Below are 19,223 nucleotides of genomic sequence, written 5' to 3'. Positions count from 1 at the left end.
TTTGACGAGCTCAGCGTTTCCCCAGCTGTGTCAGGGCACTGCCCTCAGCCCTTCCCGCAGCTCGGGGTGCAGGGCCGGGGAGCGGGGCTGTGCCGGGGGCCCGAGGAAGCCTGACACGGGATGTGCTCCCTCACGTCCGGCCGTCCTGAATGCCTGGAGCCCGAGGGAGCCTGACACGGGGATGTGCTCCCTCACCTCCGGCCATCCTGAATGCCGGGGGCCCGAGGGAGCCTGACACGGGGACGTGCTCCCTCACCTCCGGCCATCCTGAGCCTGTCCCTGCTGGGCAGGAGGTGGGAGCTCACATCCCTCACACCCCGCTGACCCTGGCTGCAGCAGGGTGAGCCTAACGGGAGAGGAATCCAGCAGAGGATCCCCCCTGGGCACGGCTCATCCATGGGCCTGTGCTGCCGCTGAGACCCATGCTGGAAACTGCTTTGTCAGGGAGCGAGGTGCAGCGCCTGGGGTTCACATTATGGAAGGCTTGCTTCAGCATGGGAAGTCAACCAAATGTTGGGACATTGGATGTAGTGTTGGGTAACGATAATTTTAAGCCTGGAGCTGAGTTTGCTGAACCAAGCCCAGCAGCCACGAGGAGCAGCAGTCAATGATAGCAGCCAGCTGCAATGCAGTGAGTGGCTCACGGGCAGTGGACGGTGTGTTCAGGATCACTGGTGATTAAAGATGCCTTGTGGCTCCATCCCACTCCCAGAGCGACAGGGTGTCCTAGGGATGTGCCAGTTTCTGCTCTGTACTGCACGTATCACATCCCACAGTGACTTGGGGTCATGACTGGTGGGGAGGCAGCACATCCTTCTGAAGTGCTCTGTGGGATTTTTCCACTTGTTCTTACATTTCCTTCTGCTGGAGTCTGAAGTGCTCGGCCTTGTGCTTCTTGACTGCTGTTTGTAATTCAGCGGGTGGGTCTGGCTCTCCTGAAGGGAGGGTGAGGGATGACAGATTGGAAAAAGCCTGTGCCTGAATCTCTTTGCAGCCTGATGTTCATGCAGGTTTATATTTGGGCAGGCTCAGGTGCTGCCTGAGTAGATCATTGCCAGTCTGTGTTAGTGAGGTCTGAGCTGGACAGCCACCAGAGCTGCACACCCAGCTCGGCTCCAAGTGCCTGTGGAAGCCCAGAGATCTCATGGACTGTGATGAGAACCAGTAAAACCCACAAGATCACCTGGTCATGGTGTGTTGGAACACTCTCTCATTATTATGTTGCTGATAATTTTGCATTTTTGCCCATTTTTATTGGGCTGGATCTCACCAGTATCATGACCAATTCAAGATTTCATATAATGCTTTCATCAACACAAAGTTGATGAAGTTTCAGTCTGTGGCAGTTTTAGATAATTTTGGGAAATGATCCAAGTATGGAGAAATACCTAGGATAGGGAGAGGTGAATTGCTTGGAAGGGGTGTTCAGCCAGGGCCAGTCTGAGAGTACCACTGGCTTGAGGAAGAAAACCAGAACTTCCCATTTCTGAGGCAGTCATGAGGAGTAAATCAGGCAGTAAAATGTAAGTGTTCCTTGACAGGAAATTTCACTGCAGCAAATTACCTAGGAGCACTTCAGGAGTGAGTGCATAGGAGAAGAGATCTCAGCATGACCTGGATAAAGAGCAAAGCTGGTATTGAAAACTCTGGCAGTAAGAGAAATCCCAGGCAATGGAGCAGTTTGAGCATAGCTAAAAGGTTTTTATCTCTAAAGAGCAGAAGTGATTGGTTCTTACTCTCTTCCACACAAGAGAAACTGTCACAATGAACAACTACCATTGGCATCCATGCATGGAAGGAGGTGTGTGATCACTGTCAGGAGTTTTGGGGCACAGCCCATTGAAACCTCACTGCTGGGGCTGGGAAAGGTTGATAAAGCATTTTACAAAGTCCTGCATGAGCGCCCTGGTCTCATGTCTAACCAAAGGCGTAGAGTAGATTTGTTGCTTTGAAAGGTTTATGCCAGGAAATGAAGTACACAACCTGCCATGGTAGGGTAGCAAGGGAGCTGTTGTTGTCAGCATCAAAGAGGTGGGAAGATGTTTTGTAAACCTGACCTGAAGAACAGGTTTGGAGAAGAAGATCTCACCCCCACTGAGGAGCTGACTGGCCACACCAGTGCCACAGGGAACACCTTCCATTGTGGCAACCCCAGCAGATACCTGGTGTCAGAGAAATGCATCCAAGCACCACCTCTGCCTTATTCTGAGTGGGATGTTGGCATCTGTGCTGATAAGGATGTTGCTAATGAGACAGAGAAGTCCATTTAATTTGCTTCACTGCATTCAGTTTTAGTCTTGGCTTTCAGGAACCATGGTGTGTGTGACATGCACGTGTGAAGCATCATCTCTTTTTCTTATCTACTTAATCTGTGGTCTTTGGTTGCTGCTAAAGCAACTTTAAAAATGTTTAAAAATAATTGAATAGGCTCACTAGTGTGAGGATTACTTGTCAGTTTAAAAATGTTTTAAAATTAAATCCAAGGATGTGTTTCCTTGGCTTTGTGTGAATTTTACCCTGCCAGGCAGGTGGGCATCCACAGTCAGTTAGAAATCAGATTGGAATTTCAGTGCACAAGGCCTGATTCACAATTTGTGTGCCCTTATACTTTCATCAATTGAGATGATGTCTGGGGATAAGCAGTGGATGCAGTGCTGGGTGCAGATGATGCAAAGAGCTCATTGATGAGCGAGTTAACACAACATTAACAAAGGACTTGGTGTCAGACTTCACTGTTTTTTATGTTCATTTAGTTTATTTGGCTGTTGTCTGTATACTTGGAGCTTTTTCAGTTCCTTGTGGAAAAGAGCAAAATATACAATCACCATTTAGTTGATTTCTTCAGAAGTGTCCACATTAAACAGTGAGTTAATTCAGCAGAGGTGCATGACATATAGTTTTATATAAATTTATAAACACAACACAGAATACAGACTATATACCACATAACCAGCATACACAGTGCAAAAAATTGTCTTCCATCAATACTCTGATAATCTGTACCTTCTGGATACACCAGTTTTATTCAGGATACACCAGTTTTATTCAGGAATGTGCTTTAGAGGCATAGAGAAAAAATTAATGCAAAAGAAATAGAGACACAAAGATAGCCCAAAATCTTCCTGGTGATACCTACACTGATTTTTTAGGGTGCTATCTCCTCACTGCTCTTCCATGAAGCTCAAGAGCATTGGTGAAAGCTGCACAGGCTCTGTGTCTGAGCCCAGCTGGGGGTTTTCAGTTCAGAGGGGTGAGAAGAGCTGTGCTGGAAAATGCTGTGATGTTTAAGCAGTGAAAAGATCATTTCCCATGTGCCTGGAGCTCTGGTCAGGGCTGAAGCTCTCCCTGCCCTGCTGTGTGCCCCAGGGCACTGCCTGTGCTGGCTGTCCCTGCTGTGTCCCAGCTCACAGCCCCTGGGGTCTTGGTGGGCAGCTGGGTCGGGGCTTTCTGCTGTCTCTCCACTGCTGGAAGGATTTCTTGTGACTCTGCTAGCCCAGCCTGAGTTAGGACAGTGTCACCCAGCCCTCCCTCACCCTTTGGGACCTCTGCTGGAAATGACCCAGACACTCTCAGCCACAATGGACTGTGTTGTGTGCAGCCCCTCTCTGTGCTTGGTGGACAAAGGGAGACACTTTGATTTATTTTTCCCCTCCAGGTAATATTTGAATACTTAAGAAGAGCAGCAAAATCCTTTCTGCCTCTTCACTGCTGACCTCACTGGATGGCTCCCACCCAAGGACTTGCATAAATGCCCCTGTCCCAGCCAGGGTGAGCTGATACCATGGATTTCACTGGTGCATATGGAGCGACAGATTGCCTCTCCTGGAGTGCATTTCCATCCGTGGCAAAATTACAAATTAATTTGCTGAATTTTTTGGAGCTCTTTGATCAAGGTTACTTAATCTGTGCCATAACTCCTCACAAAACCTCAGCAGAGTAATTCTGGCTAGTTACTTGCACTGATGTTACCTATGGAGTATCATGCAGCATTCTTTACAGCTATTTACAAGCATCTTAGCAACAGTTTTTTATCCTTGGAGAAATTTGGCTTTTTTTTCCCTGTGAAAAAATACTGGATGCTGCTTCTTTCTTATGGTTTTAATCATAACCTGTATAAAAAGCTTCACAGTTGGAAAGGCCGTTAATAGATCCTTTCAAATTTTGACCCATAGTGACAATATGCACTGGATTTCTGAAATAAAATAATGTTTAGAACAAGCACATGAGCAAGGGCTTTAAAAACTACAGCAGAGTCAGTGCCGTGAGATGGGATGCTCAAGGATTGAAGCTGAGTTAAGGGCTTTTATAGGCCAGTCTGTCACAGAAGCTCCATACCTGTATCACTGCTCTTGACACGTGATGTGGCTCAGATATTTTACTCAATCTGCCAGGTCAAGCAACAGCCTCTGAAATGAAACATTCCACTGCACCAGGAGACTAGAGAATGGGTTAGTAACTTTTTTATAAACATGTATAAATGCCCAGTTTCCCTTAAGTTGCATACAGATCCACTGAAGATGTGGATGATAAATGTTGATTACCCACGTATTACCTGCCCAGCTGACGAGGTCTGCTGAGGCTGTTCAAGAGTCAGTGTCCAAAGGCAGTTGATGAGTTTTGCTGTTCAGGCTTTGTATCAGGTTGGTGTGAGAAGCAAGAAGCTGAGATATTCCTGAAAACACACTTCGAGCTCTAGATGTGGATATCCCAGGGCACAGGTGCCCTGTAAGTGTGACAGGCTCTGTCCAAACATGGTGCAGATGCACCATCCACCTCAGCTTGGCTATACCAGCAGCAAGAAGAAGCTTTGTAAAGTGGCAACTGCAATGAGGCAGCTCTGACCTCTGGAAAAGGGGATGAGAAGCACTGACAAGTGATTTTGCATCAGGACCTACATGCCCTGTACCCCCTGGTGCCCACAGGTACCACAGGGTGGTTAACAGGACGGCCTGGGACCCGTGGGACATGACCACATCACCCCCTCTCCATCACAGGGCATTTCTGGTGGGTCCCTATGGTAGCACATGCCCAGCTGCTGGGAGAGAGGATGAAGCTCAGAAGTGCAGGGGCAAGAAGCTGTTGGTCTGTCTGTCTGTCTGCTGCATCCACAGGGATCTGCTGCCTGGTCACTGCACACTTGCATGGACACCTGTGCTGGGAACACCCAGCCTTTGCCTTCTGCACAGAGCATTTGCCTTCCTCCTGGGGAGTTGATGGAACAGCTCAATGTATTTTCTGCCTGATCATGGAACTGCCTAAAAAGCCACTTTGAAATGGCTGAAATGCTATTTAAAGGTGCTTGTGAAGTACAGCTGCACCTGCCTGTGCTGCTCTGGTAAGGGCACACAGAGGTTGGTATTTCTGATGGTACAGGTGTGCTGCTGAGACAGCCTCAGCCACGCTTGACTGGCACACTGGTGTAAAGCCAGTGACCCTTGGGAAATCCATTACGGTCACTTGGGCTGTTCTCAGTAATACACACATTATCCCTTTTAGTTACCAGGTTTCTAGGAGGCTCTCCAGAGCTGCAGCTGCCCTCTTGTCCCCTTGTGCCTGGCAAACCTGCCTCCACAAAGAAGCAGGAGTCCCCCAAGCTGTTCCTACACGGACTTCCCTGTTTGAAATATTCACTGTGTCTCTAGAGTTAACCAAGAGTTAGCAGTGGTTAGTGTGCACCCACAGTGTGGGGGGAAAATAACACCATTCTCTCTGCATCCACTTGTGTGAGTACTTTGCTGAATACTGCACTTTTCCCACAGTGATTCCCTCTGGTCTGGGAAAACCTTTTCTGTGCCTTCTACTGGAGCAAGTGTTAATAACTGCAAGTAGCCCCAATGTTGTAGCTGGGAATGTCCACGATGTACAGAGATTTCAGTGGGGGGGTTGGCCTTGGCAGGATCCCATTGGGTTTTGGCAGAAGCTATGTTGCTTTCTCGTCCCCTGTCACTGTTGATGTTCTTCTCAGGTTTTCCTTGACTTTAATGAATTCTGGCGCATGGTCTTCCTGCTTCTCCTGCTCCTTCTCCAGCTGTAAGAAAGAATTGTTTGTGAAAGGACAAAAGGGCATCAGCTACCTTAAAATACAAGGCTTCATTATTGCTGGGTCCAGTTATTATTGCCCAAAGTATTTTATCATTGCCCCGTGCAGTTTAGGGTGCTTTGAACTGGAAAAAAACCCCATGGACACTGTGTGGGACCCAGAGGAGACCCAGGATGAGTGGTGTGTAATGGGGTCTTGGGTGAAGTGTTATAAAAGTGGTAGATCTCAGTGTGGGGATGGGAGTGCTGCAGCTGTGCGGGGCAACAGTGGAAGATGTTCTTTGGTTCCCATTTTATGGAGGGGAAGCAGTGCAATACCTTAAGTTGGGCCTCAGCCCACCCATCTCCCCTGTGCCTTGTGTCAGGTGGTTAGGTTAAGCCAAGGATGGCTGAAAGCTCAGTTCTACCTGATCCAGCCTCTGGTGCCTCTTTAATAGCTCTTTTTCAAAAGGAGATTGCAATTTCTTTGCCTCTTCCTCTTCCTTCTTCTGTTTGATGAGCAGGTCTCGCCGGCGGTGCTCGAGCACTCGCTGCAGCTCTGGCTTGCTGTCCACACCCAAACCCCTGTGGATAAAAAGCAGATAAATGAGAGCCAGAGCATCTACACCTGGGGTGGAACCACTGCCAGCCTGGCAACCCCAAAACTTGTCTTAGTCCTAAGTGGAAACATGGGAGACCTGTGTTCCATGAGATCCATGGGAGATCCATGAACCAGCTCTGACCCACAAATCCATCCACAAGGTTTGAGGGTGTTTGATGGTGCCTTGGGCTGCCTGCTTGGGGTGGGCACATGTTGCTCTTCGTGTGTGGCCCGTTTGGTGCTGGAAGTTCGGCTGATCCCATTGCACGGGGGTACCACAGCTTTCTGTGTCGGGTGTGGAAAAGGGACCGTCCGTAGGCTCCTGCTGTTACTGTTTTAGCGTGCCAGGTGTAGATTCAGCGGCGCTCAGAACGTGCGATAATGACGATTTTTTTCCCACCAGCAGGGGTAGTCATTGGGCTGCAGTAATTGTCCTGGCAGCTCCTTCCTCCCCGCGCTTCCCATCTGAAGCTCTGAAGCTTTGCTTCGTCTGAAGCTTTGCTTCGGGAGCTGAGGGCCGGCGATCCCCCTGCTGACATGGATAGTTTTGGATCAAGAGGCCAAAATGAACTGTCCTTTCCTCCTGGGAGCCGGAGGATTTGCTGATGGCACAGGAGCCTGACTCCCCTTTGGCCACCTGGTGCATCTCAGGTGAGCCCCTGTTCTGTGAGGGGTGGGATCACAGGAAAGGAGGCACAGCAGGGCCATGCAGGCAGGGCACAAATGTGTGGCAAAGAGATGGAAGGTGTTCCCTGAAATTTCAGAAACTTCACACTTTGGATATTGCCCCTCAGTACCAGGAGGGCTCTGTTGACCAAAGTCTGGTTGGTTTTGGCCAAGGTTGTTAGAAAGTAGAGGCATCAAACCCTGTGGGCTGTGGATTTCTTGGCAGGAGAGCAGGTGCTGAGGTGGTACCTCACATCATGAGAAGCTGAACTGGCAGGCAGGAGAGAGGAACCACTCTCTCCAGATGCAGCAAACCTCTGCATTGTCACAGCATGGCTGGGACTCAGTGCTTGCATCCTTCCAGTACCACTTTTAATGATACTTCCTATTGTAATTTCTTTTTTGTGCTTAATGACAGGACAAAGTTCACAGCAACATCAGTGAAGGCAGCCATAGCCTTGGCCCCAGAGCTTTCATCATGGTTTTTGAAGCAGGAACAATTTGGATGCTGCAAAATTGCTTTTCCCAAGGCTTGAGAGAAGGAAAATCTGCTTTGGCTTGCTGGAGACACAGCTTGCAATGTTGCCTGTAGATTTGTTACTATTCTTTGATTTAATCAGCCTGTGTTAGTGCCCAGAGGTGTTGAGTAAGATAAGGATTTTGTAACACAAGCTGCTGATTTCAGTTGCTTCTCCCTGCTGCTTGAGGGGGAAAAACCAACCAAAGCAGAAACAGGAGCAGGTCATAATTCCTTCTCTCTCCCCTTCTCCCCTCTCCCCCTCTATGGTAATATTTAGCAGGAAGTAAAACTGGTAGATTTGAGAGTGACAAGAAACCAGCAACAGTGGATTACTTTTTGCAGTAGGGTTTGTTTCACATATTTGCTGAAAAATACTTGGGAGAGCCAAAACAGGTTTAAACTGATGCTTGAGAGGGCCACAAGAGTAGGTGGTGCAGGATGCCTGTGCTGGAGCTGCCCCCTGCCAGTACCTGGTGGCACAGGTGGCTGTGACACTGTGGCAGGCACAGAGGTGGAACACAAGAGGTGATGTACTTCGTGTTTGCCACTGTGATCTGGTGCTGCAGGGTCTGCACCTCCTTCACTGCCATTCCTCTCTGCTGCTTCCATTGCAGGGGCTCCTTGTTCCTTTGTTCCATCATTGTTAGACTGGAATAATGCACTGTGAGGTCAGACAGTGCTGGTAGGGGACCCTTTAAACTGGGCCGTATCACTAGGGAGGGGATGGTCACTCTCAAGCCAGAGACTTTTAAAAATATCTGGCTGGTATTTTGACATCTGAGAAAGGTCCCTGTAATTCTTCTGATTCTGGGAAAATCAAATCAAACCCAAGCCCAGCCAGTGCCAGTATTGATTAATGCACCCTGCTGGCAGGCTTGATTGTTCACTGAATTAATATCTGTGTCTGGTTCTTGTGATGGCTGCAGTCCTTTAGAACAGCGGCTGTGCTCCTTTTAATTAGGCAGCCAAAGAGCTATTGTGTCAAGATATTTCAGGGTGTTCAGAAAATGTCAATAAAAAGCCAGTAGATTTTTTGCTGTGCTTAAAAGCCTCTGAGCCAAATATGATTTTATTGCACTGATGTTCAGACAGTTGCCACAATGGAATGATGTAGTTGTAAGTTCTTGATCATTGGTATGGTTTTCCTGATGTTGTATCTGTAGCCTCAAAGAGTTTAATTGGGGTGATGGGGTAGGAAGTCAGGAATATGAATTCTAGCCTGTCTTTACCCATTTGATATTTAAGGAGTTGCTGAGTAGCCTTGTGCAGATGATCTCACCCTGCTGCTACCTCAGCTTTCAATGGCTGCATCCAGCCTGCACCTCTTCCTGCCTTTGGATTGACCTTCAAGTGCACAGGAATGCTGTACGTTGCTGGGGACTTGGCAGATCAGTGATGGAGATAGAAAAACCAGAAAACCTCCAAGGGACACCAAAAAGGGGCTGTAGGGATGCCCTGCATCTTCCAGTGCTTGTGACTCTAAAAAGCGCCAGCCAATGCTTCAGGATGGCAGAGCGGGGGCTTTTCATTCTATTTTTGTAAAAGAAATGGTCACATCAGAGAAAAGAGGAAAGGATACAGCCAAAGAGGACAGGATAATGTGCTTGCAAGTGAGGGGATTTATCCTGCTGTTCCAGCTTGCAGTCTGTCACTGGCACCTGAGCCTCAGCTCCTGAGCTCTGACAGCTCAGCACCTCGTGGACTGCTCCACTGGCAGGCTGCAACCTCCCCTTACCTTTTGTGGTTCATCAGCAGCTCCCTGTGCAGCTCTTGATGGCTCTTCGAGGCTTTTACAGGATTTAGGAGCTTTTTAGGTTTGATGAGGTCTGGGTTTCCATCTATGTAGTCTGGGTGAGTCAGGATATTCCCACCATCTGGTCGCTCTCGCTGTATTTCCGTGTACATCGATGCTGGAAGAAAAAATGAGGTGTTTGCATGAGAAGTCTCACCCTGCTTGATGTGAGAACCCCAGGAAAGACAGAGGAGAGGAGCTGCTGCTTGTCCTGGCTGCTTGACACCATGTCAGTGTCAGAGTGCACGTGCCTTCATGTGCTGGTGTGGGATTTTTAGATGTTTTAAAAAATATTCCCTTCGAGTTGTTGATGAGACACATATTAATTAAATCACTTAAATTACTTGCCAGCCACTCACTTCAGTGGCTACAGAATTTAGTGCCAAGGATTAATTAATGCAAGACAGATCTAACTAAAACTGGAAGCAGCCATGGGTGTAGACTGTGTTGAGCTGCTGCTTTGGGTGTTCTGGATGAGGCTGTTGGTCCCACAGCACAAGGGGATGCTGTGGGATTTAAGGGGCTTCTGAAACACTGGCATGAGGAAGTCCTGCTGTATCTGAAACCTCTTTTCAAGGAAAGATTTTACTGATATCCTGCTGACCTATTCATCAGGACTGAGTCCAGTGCCAAGAAAAGCATCCTTCGCCCATGCAGTCTGTGATCATGCTGCAATAATTTGTATGTTCTGGATGTAAGAACAAGAGCCCACTGTTTTGGAAGAAATGGCAGCTTGGATTTCAGGCAAATCACAGGGCATGCTCACTGCTGGTGTTTTCCTTTACATTTTTTCTTTACAAAAAACTCCTATAGAGTGCAAAGTTATAAGACAAACTGCATGTGGTGGGCTGTGTCTTTAAATGAGGAGCACAGTAGGTCTGCCTCCAATTATTCAGTGTATGGTCTAATCAGGTGCTCAGAAAGAGCAATTTATTCCTGACTATTCATTTGAACAATTTGGAAGTTTACCAGTAAAAACCAAAAAAGTCCCAGGAAAAGGGTGTAGGCAGCTTCATGTCTTTAAGTGTCTCATTATTACAGTATTTTTGAGGCCTACTGTGAAGTTATATGGGTTGATGGAGCTGGAAGAAAAACAGTTGTTCAGTAATGTTGCCTCTTTCTTTTATTTCAATCTCACGCATAAAAGGAACAAAACCTTTTTAAAAGAGAAATCAATAAAAAAAAGCCAAGAAAAAGCAGACTAGGTCATTCTTTCACAGTCAGTAAGCACTTAAAAATGTGAAGTGGATTGCAATCAAACAAAATTGTGTAAGGAATAATACTGCTGAAGAAAAGATTCAATATCAAACAACTTCTCATTGAATGTTAATGTGGCCAGTGCCCTACTGCTTTGGGAACAAAGGCAAACAAATCAGAGCCCATTACAGGAGTGTAATTGGGGTGAATAGTTCGGTGCATATTTAAAGGGTACTTGGAAGCTGCAACCAGTGATTTTTTGTATCACATTATTTTCTCTAGGATCACACATCACTGCTGGCAGAAGGGAAGGTGGTGTGGTTTGATGTTTGGTGGCAAGTGCCAGGCTGACTCAAACCCTTGCAGGGCTGGACTCCCCAGGCTGAAACTGGGAGCTCAGCTTCGCCTTCCAGAGAGATGCAGGGACTGAAGAACAGCCAAGGGTTAAGGCAGTGCAATTTCATGGCTAATTTTTGTTAGATGAAAGCCAGGTTTGGAACAATGAGAAAACATATCAGATTTTCACTGGGGTAAAATGGCTTCATTTTTTTCTTGTATTTCTCTCTCTCTTTTTTTTTCATTTCTCCACAGAAGAGGCAGAGAAAAGACAAGGAAGGAAGGAAGGTACAAAAACAAAGGTTTGTTTTGGCATGAATGAAGTGGTTAACCTCATATTTCAAATGGCAAAGCTATGTCTTCATTTTCCAAACAAAAAGGCCTCTCCATGGAGTAACTTCAATAAAATGCCAGGTGTTTTTAATGGAAACACAGTTTTTGGAAGCTGTGCTAATAGACTAGGCTCAATGTCACCTTGTCATTCCAGTGCCCTTTCCTGCTGTTCCTGTGTAGTCCAGAGCTGCCTCCAGTGACACAGATGCCCACAGTTGCTTGTGTGTTGGTACCAAATCCTGATGCCTGTCAGGAGAAGGGCTGGCACATGTCCCTCTTGGATTTGTCTATCTCAAAGCCACTTGATGTGTTCTGCTAAGGGACAATGCTGTGAGTAGTGGGCATGGAAGGATTATGCAGCCAACCAAGGCTGAAGGACCCACCTGAGTGTGTAAATGGCTGAAACTCAAGTGACTTTGGTATTTTTCTCTGGACCAATTAGCTCTTAGGTTCTATTGGCAAGCTGTGCTAGCTCTTAGGGCACTGGTGCAGCGCTGCTATTTATTAAATACTGTTTTCCTCTGCCTCCATGATGTATAGTTTTCCTTTTGCAACTCAGGACTGGGAGTCCCTTCTTCCCTACCCCCAGACCCAGATCCTGAGAGATTTGCTTTCCCCACATCCACACAGATCCAGCACCCACACATGGAATGGTGTCATCCTGTCCTTCAGTCTGGGCTGGTGGTGTTTCCCCAGACACCCAGGATCATCAGGGAAGGGCCCCCCTTCTGTCTTATGCAGCATTTTGAGAGAGCACCGTGGTGAGCCTGGAGCTTTTGGATGGGCTAATGTGGTTATTTCCAGACTGCAGCAATCTAACATTGCATGACTGAGACTTGCAAAGAAACAGCAATTTATCAACCTATTCCTGAAGGCAGATAAGGAACTTTTCCCTTAAACTAGTACAAATTAAGAGAAAAACTGGGAAGGAAGGAGTGGGAGGAACTGAAATGGACTGGAAGCTTTTCTGGGCTGGTTCTGTTGAACCAGCATGTGAAAGTCCTCATGAGGAGTGCAATTTGCCTCAATAAACTGCAGGGGCCAGGACACAGCAGGTACCTCTGTGCTTGGTTTTCATGGCACTAGATGTACCTAGACACAGCAGGTACCTCTGTGCTTGGTTTTCATAGCACTAGATGTACCTAGGGGTGTGCAGAAACCCACCTTGAGGGTTTGGCTTCCCGTGGGTGTCTGTACTGCTGCCCTGGGGACAAAGTCAAAGCCCTGACTGGGACTGGAAGGAGCGCTGAACCTCTCTACAAGAATTTAAACCTTCAGAAGCCCTCAGCCTGAACTATTCAAGGAATGTCTTCATTTACACTGAGCAGAAAAAGAAAAATGAGAATATAAAAATACTGGCGTGTCTGGAGCACAGCTTGGGGCCATGCTGAGGGTTAGGATGGGGCATCCTTTCTCCTGCAGGTTGGCAAATAGGAGCCAGTGCAAAATGTTTGTCAGGGAGTAGATCTATCATCTCTGAGACCTGAGGTAATGCATGTCCATGTAACAGAGACAGAGTGCTATCAGGCTGCTTTTTGTCATTATTTATGGTGCTGGAGGTGTAAATCAAGCCAGGTCTCTGCAGTGGATTTACAGCGGGATGTCTGTTTTTGCATGATTCAGCTGCAGATCAATGAACAAGGCTCTGCCCTGGCACCTCCCTGGCCAGCATCATAAATCAGCAAAAAGTGTTGAACATTTTTATTTTGTTCCTTGCAAGACACAAACAAAAAACCACACGTGGATGTTAATACCCCCTGCTGCACTGAGGAAGACAATGTGACCTTTTAAATAGGTCTGCTTTGGAGTGTTGCTTATAAAAAGTAACTCTGCTTCAACAATTCAGGTCTTTGCTTGCTTTTAGATGTTTTCCCTTTCCTCATTTCTAGAAGCTCAAAGCTTTCTAGGGAATGTGTGTTTCCAGCTGCTTTTCTGTTAGTAAAAAGCAAGACTGCCAGGATGAGGATGCCAGGGCCCCTGGCAGGTACTTGGCCATCACACATGGAGTTATCTCCTCTCTCAACCATAGTGCGAAATGACCCTCCAGTCTCTATTCGTTTTTCTAGGAGACCACACAGAGAATTTTCAGCATCTTTGCGATGGCCCCAAGACCAGACACCCTCCTGTCCCAGGGTGTGGGACTGACTGGAGGAGAAAAGTGACATTTTAATATCTTTTTCTGTTCTGACTTAAAGCAAAGCCCAAATTCCTGCTCAGACCACCTGGAAATATGAATCCCTCAGTTCCTGGGAGAGTTGCAATAAAATCATCACTCTGCAATCCTGGGACAAATTGTTTCCACTTCTGACTATACTCAGCCACAATCTTTTTGGGAAACAGGGTATCAGGCAGCTTTGGTGCAGCACTAAATGCTTTTGAAAGCACGAATGCTGCAAATTTATATTAAATATGCTCTACTAGGAGTGTAGAACAGGGTGTGCTGCTTGAGGTGCTGAGTGGCTTTAGTGCAGCCCCCCAGAACAAGGAGAAAGGTTTTAGCCTGCTCCTGGAGAAGAGGAGGAAGAGGAGGAGGGAGAGGACTGGCTCATGCCCAAGGACAGACACTGGACATGAGGGTTTGGCCACAGCTGGAGCTGGGCTATGCTTCCTTTGGCTGCTGCTGCTTTTTGGTTTTCCCTCACAAGGAGGAGATGCCCTTCACAGAGCATTTATTCAGGATTAAGCAACTTGTTTCCTGGTGGTGGATTGCCATGTGAGCCCCTCTGTGTCAGGGCTGTGCACTGCTGCTGGCAGCCTGTGCCACCTTCCTGTAGGATGGAAATAATCCCCAGGAATGTTAAAGGGATTAACAGTCCTGGAAAGGGCAGGTAACCTGAGGGATGCAGCTCTGCTTAGGCTGCCTACATGGCTACAGCTGTTCTTTACAAGGGAAAAACGAAACAGGTTGGAAATGGAGTTAATCCGTAGCTGTTGGATGTAGAAAGCTGCAGAGTGGAGTTCTGGGGTCCTGCCCAGCACCTGTCAACCTGCACCTGTACAGGAGAATGGGGGGTGCAGCAGGACAGGAGCTGCTTTTTGCAGGTTTCTATGTGAAATGCCTGACTTGTGTTTTGCCAAGGTCTCCTGACATCCTGCCCCCTGTGACATCTTGTTTTTCCCTTGCACATCCCTCAGCCTTTTCCTATGCCACCTGCACCCTTAAACTGCAAAGCTGTCAGTGGCTGCCTTCTGCAGCACAGGTCACTGTTCAACTTCAGCTGAAATCTAGAAAGCAAATGTAGTTCACAGTGTTTTATTTCTGCTGTCTGTGTCATTTGAGAACTGAACTAGAGCATCTCAGAAGAGTTTTCTCAATAGGGGCAGATGATGACTAAACTGCTTTTGTTAAAATATTGGATTGGCATCCATTTCTGGGCAGATAATGGGCCTTTGTGTAATGCCACCCATGTAAAAACATTCAGAAGGCATTATTCTGGGAATGGGATCTGTACTCCGAGGGTATTGCTGTCTGTAACCTTGTGAGACCCTGTCACTTGGTAGAAGGGACAAGGCTGGGCAAAAACCTCAGGATGTCCAGGGTCAGAGCCCTAGATCTGGGTTTGTAAAACCACTGATCCAAGAGACCACTTCCTGAGCAGAAATGATCACTGACAACGGTGGTTACAGGGAAGAACCTCTGGTTTTCTGGATGGCCAGGATTTATTCATGAATGAGTCTTTTTGAAAGAACCAAGAGATTAATGAAGGGCTGCTGACAGCAGCTGGTCATACACGTCCTGCAAGCCAGGCAGCTGCAAAACCAACACAGCAGTGTGGGCCAGCAGAGCAAGTTTAAAGCTATTTACACAAGTAACCTGAGCCTGGGGGGTAATGCAGGTTCCTGACACTTTTAACTGCAATTATGGGGGGAAACCATCCCTTTTCTGGACCTCAGACCCCAACAACATCCAATCTCTGGGGAACCCTCCTTTCCTCACCGTGAGAGTACTGTCCCTCAACCCTCTTGGGAAGGCTCAGAGGAGCAGGGCCTGTCCCCACTCCCCACAAGAGTTTGCATGTGCAGGTGGAGGTGTGGGGGATCTTTAAATCAGCTTCTGTTACTTTTAAGCTCTTGCATGCTTCTCTATTAACCAGAACTTAACTTTTCATTTTAGAATATGAACTTTCTGTCAATGCATTTCCAGTGTCTGAAGTGCAGCTGGAGTTTGGCTCTGCAGCTTTTCTTGTGAGAGAGTAATGGCAGAAGAGGTCATGCTATATGTTACGTCCTACATAGAACAAAGCTGAAAGTTTGTCATTGGTTTTAGGTTCTTCAATTGATGGCACTTGCTAATTTGAATGATTTTTCTAGTGTTAATTAACTGTATTTTAGAAATAAAGAAGAGCTGGGGTTGGCAAAATGGGAAAGAATTTCATGTCAGTCTCTGAAAGCCCCAAAACTTTGATGACAGCAGCTTTCAGGTGTGCACCTGCATTGCAGAGGATGATCTGCTGGGGGGACAGGAGGTTTGACCTCAAAGCTGGGCACTTGTCAGGAAGCCCCTTTTGCACGGTCGGTGGGTTCAGGGCAGAGGGAGGCACCTGGATGTGGGGGCAGCTTGATGGGGAGGCTCACAGTGCCTGGACACCCTGTGGTGGGTGAGTCCCCACAGCTGAGCCCACAAAATGTGCCTTTATCACCCCAGTGATCCGTGTGCTGCTGTTACAACAACCTGGAACAAAATACCTGTAATTCACATCAGCCTAATGACTGCTGTGGCTTACTGCCCTGGAGATGGAGGATGATAATGTTAATAATGATGTTAATAGTGATAATAATAATGATGATAATAGTAATAATGTGGGCCCAAAGATTGGCAGATGTTAAACATTACCCTCCCTGGGTGGGATGGCACCAGCTCCCACCCTCACTGTGATTTTCCTCTCCTCTGGCTCCAGCTGTGCCAGAGCACCTCATACCAATGGAGCTGGCACGCTCCCCTGAGCTTGTCACCAGGCGACCGTACCTCTGATAAATGATAGGTGTGCTCTGGGAAGGAGTCAAAGAGCCTTTGTCTGCTTTTAATCTATAGTTTTAAATAATTAAGCAAGGCTAATTCTGGTATTTATAATGCAATAGGGTGAGTGTAACTCGATGTGGCTGCTGTGAGAAGCAGTTCCCAGCTATCAAGTGGCTGCCTCGGGGCAGCAGGCGCTCACACCACAGGTCCCCTTGTCTCCACTCAGCCTTGACGGTCAGACATAAACCCCATGAGGTCATAAGGTCAGAAAAGGAGAGAAAACCCTAATGGAAATGTAAAACAAGGCTGGGGGACACATCTCTGCAGCTCCCAGCACTGCTGCCACGTGTCACCACTGTTCCTACCTCTGTGTGTCTGCTGAGCACGTGCTGGGGATGGGGCTGCTCACCTGTGCAGCCAGTGCTCCCCTCCAGTACAGCCAGTGTTCTCTCACTCGTGTAGCCAGTCTCCCCAGTTTGTCCCCAGTCCTGCTTGCCCTTGCTGAGCCCCTGCCAGCACCACAGCCCCCGGGGCTGGGTCCCCATTTGCACCAGCTCTGCACCTGCCTAAGGGAGCACAGATTGCTCACACGTTGTCACTGACCATCACCCCAAAGGTAAAGGACTCTGGATGTCACCATGAGCATCTGCTGAACTTTGCATTCATGCACATGGATTTAGAAGAGAGAAATCCCACCAGGTCTGAGGCTTGCCCAGCATTCTGGCATGTAGAAGTTACCAGTTGGAAATGCTTGTTATTGTCAGGCAGCACCAAGTGCCTCTCTGCTGGCAGGCAGAACTGGGTGTGCTGGTTAATAATTTCCTTTAATTACCTTGGACTGTGATAAGCAAAGATAGCAAGGCTGGGATCCTAGTCTGTTAGCAATCACCAAGACGTCCCATGCCTTTTACAAGCAGCGTGTGGAGCATTGGTTTAGTTTTGTTTGACAGTGGCAGATGCTTAGCAGTCCCTCTTGACAATCATAAACTTAGTTTTAATACCTTACCAAATACCAAATATTTGCTCTGCACATTTGCCCGCCAATGACAGAGATGCACATCAATCAGTAATGAATGCTTCAAGTTAGTTCAAAGGTATTTTGTTAAACACAGAAAATATCCTCCCATGTTGATTTGTAGGGACTGTGTTAGTCCCCTGTCCTGCCCAGTGCCTCTCCAGGAAGGTCTGAATTGCAGGATGGGTATTCTAAGGGAACTTCTTGCGAGATACGGAAAGGCAGAAGCAGAAGGGCAGCTTCTCAACCAGCTACAGAAGTATTAAAGTAGCATGATATCTCAAAAAAAAATTAAAACAGGCTCCCAAGTCACCTGTGTACGCAGTGCAGAGCAATCCCGGGGGTGAAGCAGCCCGTCCCGCAGAGGGGAGCGCAGAGAAGCGGGGATCGCGGCCCTTACCTGATTTCCGCAGCGAGGCCCGGGGGAGCCCGGGGGGCAGGTGCTGCCCTGTGCCCCACGACATGGAGCTGCTGCTGCTGCCCGCCCCGGCAGTCACTCGTGTGCCTTTGGCCGCTCCAAGGCAGTGCCCGGCTCCTGCCGGGTCCGTGCGGTGCCAGCAGGGACACAAGGTGACGTGGAGGTGGCAGCTGGTCCCTCCCTGCTCCTGCCACCCACCGGGGCCTCCCGAGCTCGGCTGGCAGCAGCCGCTGGCCTTGCTCGCTCCTCGGTGCCGCCCTGAAAACTTCTCCCCTCGGCTCTTGGCTGCCCGGTGGTGCTTTCCCAGCACAGGTGAAGGCGCTGATCCTTTTCCTCCCCAGAGCAAAGAGCTCTGTGCGTGCCCGGGCACCGAGCTGCTGCTCGGCACAGGCGCTGCTGCTGCTGCTGCTGGAGCAGAGGTCGTGTCCCTGCTCGTGTCCCTGCTCCACCGAGGACGATTTCTCCTCAGCGTGCCTTAACCACGCTCCTGGAGAAATCAGATCGCCCCAGAGGAAGCCGCACGCCCACTCTCTTTAGCAACCACTGCAACAGCCAAGCCGGCACCAGGGCAACCGCTCCAGCTATCGTGATTATTCCCTGGCATGTTGCAACACCCTGCCATCCACCAAGCGCTGCACGGCCCGGGGGAAAGGGCTGCGAGAGGGAAAAGCAGCCCCTACACGGGGCCACGGGGTCCTGGTGGCATCAGAGCTCGTGTGATGCCACAGCATCGCTGCCCCAGGTCTGCTGCTGCTGCTGGATGCAGCCCCTGCCTGAGCTGGGCTTCTTGTCCCCATCATCACCAGGCTGGAAGGTGCCATGTTGGCTGCCCCTGAATTGACACAGCCTGGGAAACCAAAGGCTGCAAAGGTAGGGGAGAAGAAGGGGTTAAACCACTGCAGCAACTCCTTTTGGCTCTTCAGTGGGTTTTAGTGTCCCAGGCCCAGGAGGGTCAGGGATGAAGCAAAACCATTTCCACACAGAGGAAGGGGATGGGGAAGTCTGGGGGGCACCACTGGGGTGCCCAGTCACCTCCACACTCTGGGCACCCGAGGGTGCATTGTCCAGGCCGTGTCCTGGCCTGACACTCCTGGCCCTGTGAAGGACTGGAGAAAGAAGCCAGGTTCTCACCAACGCAGGGATGCTCTTTTACTTTCACCTTTCCACAGTTTGCACCTCTCCACATCCCAACATTTTCCCCCATCCCAGCCAAGGGCTCAGCAGCACCAGAGGTGAGCTGAAGCCCCAGCCCCTCCCAGTTTGCCTCCAAAGCTCTTTGAGGGTCAGCATGAGCTGCTGGCACTCACCTGAACTGCCACTCCCTGGCTTCTTGCTTCCACTTGGGCCCTTGGACTGAAGGGAATATT

General features: G+C 48.6%; 1 protein-coding gene across 2 annotated transcripts; it reads right to left on the bottom strand.

The window, feature by feature from the left end:
- Positions 1-5,849: 5,849 nt before the first annotated feature.
- On the bottom strand, positions 5,850-19,223 carry FAM107A (family with sequence similarity 107 member A). 2 transcript variants are annotated; one of them, XM_031056344.1, is made up of 4 exons: positions 19,164-19,223; positions 9,541-9,715; positions 6,447-6,603; positions 5,850-6,028 (listed from the first exon to the last, which is right to left on the bottom strand). In XM_031056344.1, exons 2-4 carry the CDS (start codon positions 9,708-9,710, stop codon positions 5,921-5,923), a joined length of 435 nt encoding a protein of 144 aa, XP_030912204.1. In that variant the 5' UTR covers positions 9,711-9,715; positions 19,164-19,223; the 3' UTR covers positions 5,850-5,920. The 2 variants fall into 2 exon arrangements, with proteins under 2 accessions (XP_030912204.1, XP_005420250.1); XM_005420193.2 differs by lacking the exon at positions 19,164-19,223 and adding an exon at positions 17,839-18,245.

This window comes from Geospiza fortis, unplaced genomic scaffold (genome assembly GCF_000277835.1).
Source record: "Geospiza fortis unplaced genomic scaffold, GeoFor_1.0 scaffold70, whole genome shotgun sequence".
NCBI classification, from domain to species: domain Eukaryota; kingdom Metazoa; phylum Chordata; class Aves; order Passeriformes; family Thraupidae; genus Geospiza; species Geospiza fortis.
The sequence above is the reverse complement of the archived record's forward strand: the minus strand, read 5'-3'. Positions and strand labels throughout refer to the sequence as shown.